This window comes from Acyrthosiphon pisum, chromosome A2, assembly GCF_005508785.2.
Source record: "Acyrthosiphon pisum isolate AL4f chromosome A2, pea_aphid_22Mar2018_4r6ur, whole genome shotgun sequence".
Lineage (NCBI taxonomy): Eukaryota > Metazoa > Arthropoda > Insecta > Hemiptera > Aphididae > Acyrthosiphon > Acyrthosiphon pisum.
Genome location: NC_042495.1, coordinates 18510710 through 18516604, shown reverse-complemented (window position 1 = coordinate 18516604; position 5895 = coordinate 18510710). Strand labels below are relative to the sequence as shown.

General features: G+C 39.3%; 2 protein-coding genes across 2 annotated transcripts in view; both read right to left on the bottom strand.

Moving 5' to 3' along the window:
* Window positions 1-3528, bottom strand: LOC103309493. Its single transcript, XM_008185025.1, has one exon. The coding sequence runs from the start codon at window positions 3526-3528 to the stop codon at window positions 1-3; it is 3528 nt and encodes a 1175-aa protein (XP_008183247.1).
* Window positions 3529-5820: 2292 nt separating this feature from the next.
* LOC103309492 overlaps window positions 5821-5895 on the bottom strand; it is a 2838-nt gene continuing 2763 nt past the window's right edge. The window contains exon 2 of the mRNA XM_008185024.1: window positions 5821-5832. Coding sequence (XP_008183246.1) covers window positions 5821-5832 — 12 coding nt within the window. The remainder of the gene's footprint in view (window positions 5833-5895) is intronic.

Below are 5895 nucleotides of genomic sequence, written 5' to 3'. Positions count from 1 at the left end.
TTACCCCTCGACTATGGACGAATCGGTCCAAGCTTGCATTTTCGTAATATTAATGATGGGTGAGACGACGGAATGAACATTTTGCATTAGCTGTGCCAACAACAATGCCGCACATAGTTCAAGATGCGGTATCGTTAGTGAGGCGTCCGTGTCACTGGCTTTAAGAGGTGCTACTTTGGTCTTACAGGTTAATAAATACGTTTGGATTACACCTGATGACCGAATGACACGGAGATAAACTGTTGCCGCATACCCTTTCTGGGACGCATCACAAAAACCAAGTAGCTGTACCTCCTTGTAGTCGCAAACGTTTATGTGACGGGCAAATTGAATTTGATTTAGTGAAGGCATTTCAGAGACATAATTATTCCACATTGTCGCAAGGTCAATGGGGAGTTGAGTGTCCCAATCCAATTGGTTTTGCCATAATAGCTGCATGAGGACCTTAGCGTACAGGAGCGTGGGTCCAAGGGTGCCGATTGGATCGAACAATTTAGCAATAGCAGATAATATGCCTCGTTTTGTGGGCCTAGAGTTATCGGTGCATGTGTGGTAACCGAATGTGTCTGTGTGCGGGTCCCAATGGAGACCTAGAATTTTCAGAGAAGGTTCATCCTTTGGGTCGAATGAGAGGCAGTTAGCTCGGTCCTCAAGAGGCACGCTGTCTATTATTTTTTCACTGTTGCTACTCCACTTCTTGAGCACGCAGCCTGCGGACTTAAGAAGACCAACGATATCTTCCTTCATGCTGAATAGTTCTTCCTCTGTATTACTGCCAACAAGTATGTCGTCCACATATGTGCGGTGTTTAAGAATTCCCTTTGCAGCGGGAAATAGCGGTTCGGAGACAGCATCCAAGGCATGCAACACACGTATCGCAAGAAACGGCGCAGAATTGAGTCCGTAGGTAACTGTCAGTAATTCGAACTCTTGTACCTCATGGTCAGGCGACCGGCGCCACAAAATGTGTTGATAAATACAATCTTCATCCCGAACAGAAATCTGTCGATACATCTTGACAATGTCGGCAATGAAGATGAATTTGTATAAGCGGCAAGTCAATAGTAATTCACCAATCTCCGTTTGCAATTTTGGTCCAATGCACAAGGAATCGTTAAGAGAAGTACCGGAGGATGATTTGGCCGACGCGTCGAAGACCACTCGTAACTTCGATACATCACCATCACGTTTCACTACCGCATGATGCGGTATGAAATACTTTCCTGGTCGTGTCGCAATTTTCATATGGCCCAATGACAAGTATTCGTCCATGAATGACCGGTAAGCATCGTATAGAGCCTGGTCTTTACTCAGACGTTGTTCCAAATTAAATAACCGTTTGAGGGCCATCGATCGTGAGGAGCCGAGCCCATGGGAGGACGACAAGTCGGAGACGGTAGTGACAGGTTGTGAACCTGTCTCGGCAAAGACGACGTCTCGGAAGGGTAATGCCACGCAAAACCTACCCGATGCGTTCCGCGATACAGTCTGCTTAAACCATTTTTCACAAAGTTCGTCCTCTGTAGTAGGGATAGATGGCGTTGCAGGCTCTTCGACGGACCAAAATCGATGCAGCAATGTATCCAGAGATGGATTTAACGTGATCGATAAGGAATTGGATGAAGCCAAATGATCGTTTGATGAAGAATTGACCACTGTACCAACTAAAACCCAACCAAGATATGTATCCAACGCTGACGGTAAGCTATCCGAATGTATGATTTTCGAACAAGGGTGAATTAAATAAGGAAAAACATCACAACCCAGATGCATGTCGATCCGGGCAGGTTTATCAAAGTCCGGATCCGCGAGTTGGAGGTTTTGATACTGCGCACGTACACTTGATGGTAAAGGTCTGGCTGGCATGAATGATGTAATTCGTGGAAGGACCAACACTTCCTTGCAACTGATAACTGGTTCCATGGATTGACCTGGAATGAACGAGCATTCAGTTCGACCCTTGACCGGTATGACTTGATTCTGGCCTAGGCCTGATATCTCCGTGCGACATTTTTGACGACCCAATCCGATACGGTTGGCACACTCAGAAGTTATGGCTGATATCTGTGATCCACTGTCTAATAATACTCTCACTGAATGATAGCTACCGCAGCGATCCTGAATACGGACATAGGCCGTCCCGAGTACGACAGTATTATTAGTGTAAGACGTGCCAGCAAATTGAGTTTTTGATTCGATGGAATCGGACTGATTCGTTGTGATCACATGATTCGACGTAGGACCAGGCTGAGAATGCTTGTTTTCGGATTTTAAATGCAGAAGGGTGTTGTGACGTTCACCACAAGTCTTGCAGTTATACTTTGACGTGCAGACTGACACCGCGTGCGAGGGATTCATGCATGAGAAGCAAAGTTTATTTGACGATACAAATTCACGTCGTTTAATTACCGTAAGTTTCGAGAAAGCTTGACATCGATAAATGGGATGATCCTGTTTGCAATACGCACAACTGCGTTGAAACTTTCGTCCTTGAATAGGTTCGGAAGAGGTACCCGGCGACGTAACATTCGCGTCAGTAATAGTCAACACCGCACGAGAACTTGGGTTGTTCTTGATTTTTGTTGAGTGGGTAACCAATTTTTCGGAACTTTTAATATTTTCCAATACCTTACACCGCTGTTGTACAAATTTAAGCAATACATCAAATACGGGAACAGAATCTTGTGACACAGTACTCTCAAAAAGATTACGGGTGACGGGGTCTAACGCGCGAGAACCGATAAAAAATAACATAAATCCCGCAAGATCATTCACTCCGAGAACTTTGATTGCGGCGATGTTCTCTTGAAAAGTGCTCACAAATGCTGAAAGTGAAGAAAGGGACTCCGTATTAATTGGACGAAAGGCGAATAACTTCTCTAAATGGGCAGTAGCAAGTAATCGCTGATTATCATAACGGTCAATCAAAGCCTTCCATGCAATGTCGTAATTGGCCGCAGATAAAGGTATGGCCTTGACGACAGTAAGCGCTGAACCAGAAACACAAATTAATAAATAATGGAATTTTTCTAACTTTCCAATATTTAAGTTGTCGTGTACCAAAGAAATAAACGTGTCCCGGAATGAAATCCAGTTAATTAGAGTTCCGTCAAATTTTGGTAAATCAATCTTTGGAAGTTGTATGTTTGAGCTACTGTTAATGTTGGATTCGATCGTGGAAGAGGACGTAGGCGTCTCATCAAGAACGGTGTCAGCAATAGTCATAATACTATAATAAAATTCCGACATTCTGTTTGCAATAGGCACATGAACGTTGTCATACTCTTCGTCGCGTACGAGTTGTATGAGTATGTCCAAAATAGCATCCTGCTCAACATTAAATTGTGTACGAAGAGAACCGATGTCCCTTTTACGAGCGCGGAACAATGGAAGGACCTCACTATTCACTTCCAACTTTTTAGCTAGATCGCAGAGAAATTGCATTTGTGACACTAACGAGTCACGTTTTGCGATTGTACGTTTAAGCAGTCGCTCTGCGCGTTCTATTTCAGCTGGGGAAAGGGGCATGGCTGAACTGTCGAAAATAAAGACAATAAGTCCTGAAAACCTATCTCTAGATCCGGCCCGAAGGACCAAATGTGCGGCTGCGGCTTTCCCTTATGGCACGTGAATGGCGCGGGATATGGCCGGCAACCTTAGATGCCGGATAGTTATAAGGTAGTGGATAAGTTTGTAAGGAAAAGACAGACTCGGATATTTTTAATTTTAGTGGACTGTATTGAAATGAGCTTAATTATTAATTTTACAAATAACGGGACGGGGGGGTCCTTAAATCTAAGACTAGTAACAAAATATATTTTACAAAGATCGATATTTTTTAACAAAGCTTTAAAAATAGAAAATAAACATCACCGGAGTTTCCTTGGATGGCATGACGATGTCCGACGATATAGATTTACCACGACGCCGGTGACGGTGACGGCAACGGCCGTGGACGTCGGCGGCGGCGATGGCGCACACACAACGTGAGTGAAAAACGGCGACGGCCGTAGACGTCGGCGGCGGCGATGGCGCACACACAACGTGAATAAAAAACGGCGACGGCCGTGAACGTCGGCGGCGGCGATGGCGCACACACAACGACGTACTTAACCCTTTCAGGCCCCAATGTCATTATAATGGCATTACATTAAAAATAAATGTAGAAATTATAATTGTGTGTATAACTGGAGGGAAATTGGTTTATTTTGTTAACGAATATTTATAGATAATAATAAGAATTATGGTTATATATTTTATCACTAAACTATATTGAAAATCAATGATGTAAAAAAAAAAAAAAATTGTCGGGATTTTTTTTTTTTTTTCTTGTAATAAATATTAATTATTGATAATCAATTGGGAAAAATCCCATATTTTTTTCCTCGTGTCTACACTGATGTTATTGTATTATGCCGGTATTAAAATGTGGTTATTATCTTTTATCAGTGAGTGGTATCGTCTTAAGTAATATGCCATTATAATGACAGTTGGGCCTTGGGCGTTTACAACATTTTGTGATAACCGATAATATTATTATTCATGTGCACGTGCATTTTGCCGCTGTTATTCGTTATCATTAATCGTTATTCTCCGAATCTCGTCCGGTAATCGAACGAGTAACTCGTTGTTACGTTACGAATTTTGTTTCTGTTGCTTAGTGAAGAATATCAACTATATTAGTAAGTATTCTTTTAATTAAACCACATAGGTAGATAGTTATAATCAGTTGATTAAATTAAATTTATGTTATAAACTCTAGTTTGAAATGTTAAAAAAGCAGCATCAGCTGCCCTACGGAGACATCATCGAATTGCTAGGTGATGGGAGAGATTCAGAACTATCATCATTGTCAGGCGACGACGATGATTTTGTTGATGACAATGAATACCCTGTCAGAATCGAAAGTCTAGTAAGACAATGTTTGAAATGTACTTGATGATTTGAATGTTTGAATTCGAAGATGATGAAGATTCAACGTTTTGCCATAAATAATGGTATGTAAAATATATTTATATATTTATTTTTTGTTTCTAATTATTTCTTTATGAAACAATTACACTGTATATTTTAGAAACAGTTGAAGATGAACAGCAATCAGATAACAATGCTTATGGTAGGTATATAAAATATTATTTTGAATTATTTTTATTTGGTTTCTTTATACATTTTAATTGTTATACTACATTTTAGTCGCATTACCACCACGTCAGATAGCTACAAGACCTGTTGAAAATGTACTTGATGATTTTGAACTGTTTGATTTCCATGATGATGAAGATTTCAATGTTTTTGGCATAAATGATGGTATGTAAAATATTATTTTATATTATTTATTTTTTTGTTTCTAATTATTTTCTTTATGAAACAATTACACTGTATATTTTAGAAACAGTTGAAGATGAACAGCAATCAGATAACAATGCTTATGGTATATAAAATATTATTTTATATTATTTATTTTTTTGTTTCTAATTATTTTCTTTATGAAACAATTACACTGTATATTTTAGAAACAGTTGAAGATGAACAGCAATCAGATAACAATGCTTATGGTATATAAAATATTATTTTATATTATTTATTTTTTTGTTTCTAATTATTTTCTTTATGAAACAATTACACTGTATATTTTAGAAACAGTTGAAGATGAACAGCAATCAGATAACAATGCTTATGGTATATAAAATATTATTTTGAATTATTTTTATTTGGTTTCTTTAAACATTTTAATATTGTCTAAAATTTTTAATAGCTAGGCCAAGTACACCTGCAATACCACCACGTCATATAGCAATAAGACCTGTTGTTGAACACGGACTACACCTCAACCTACCATATTACACAAAAAATGAAATTAAATGGTCAAATAGACCGTTTGTCAGTAATTTCTTA

Bases quoted from the DNA above. Each gene is read 5' to 3' on its own strand.
- LOC103309493 (XM_008185025.1), bottom strand. From the start codon at position 3,528: ATGCCCCTTTCCCCAGCTGAAATAGAACGCGCAGAGCGACTGCTTAAA.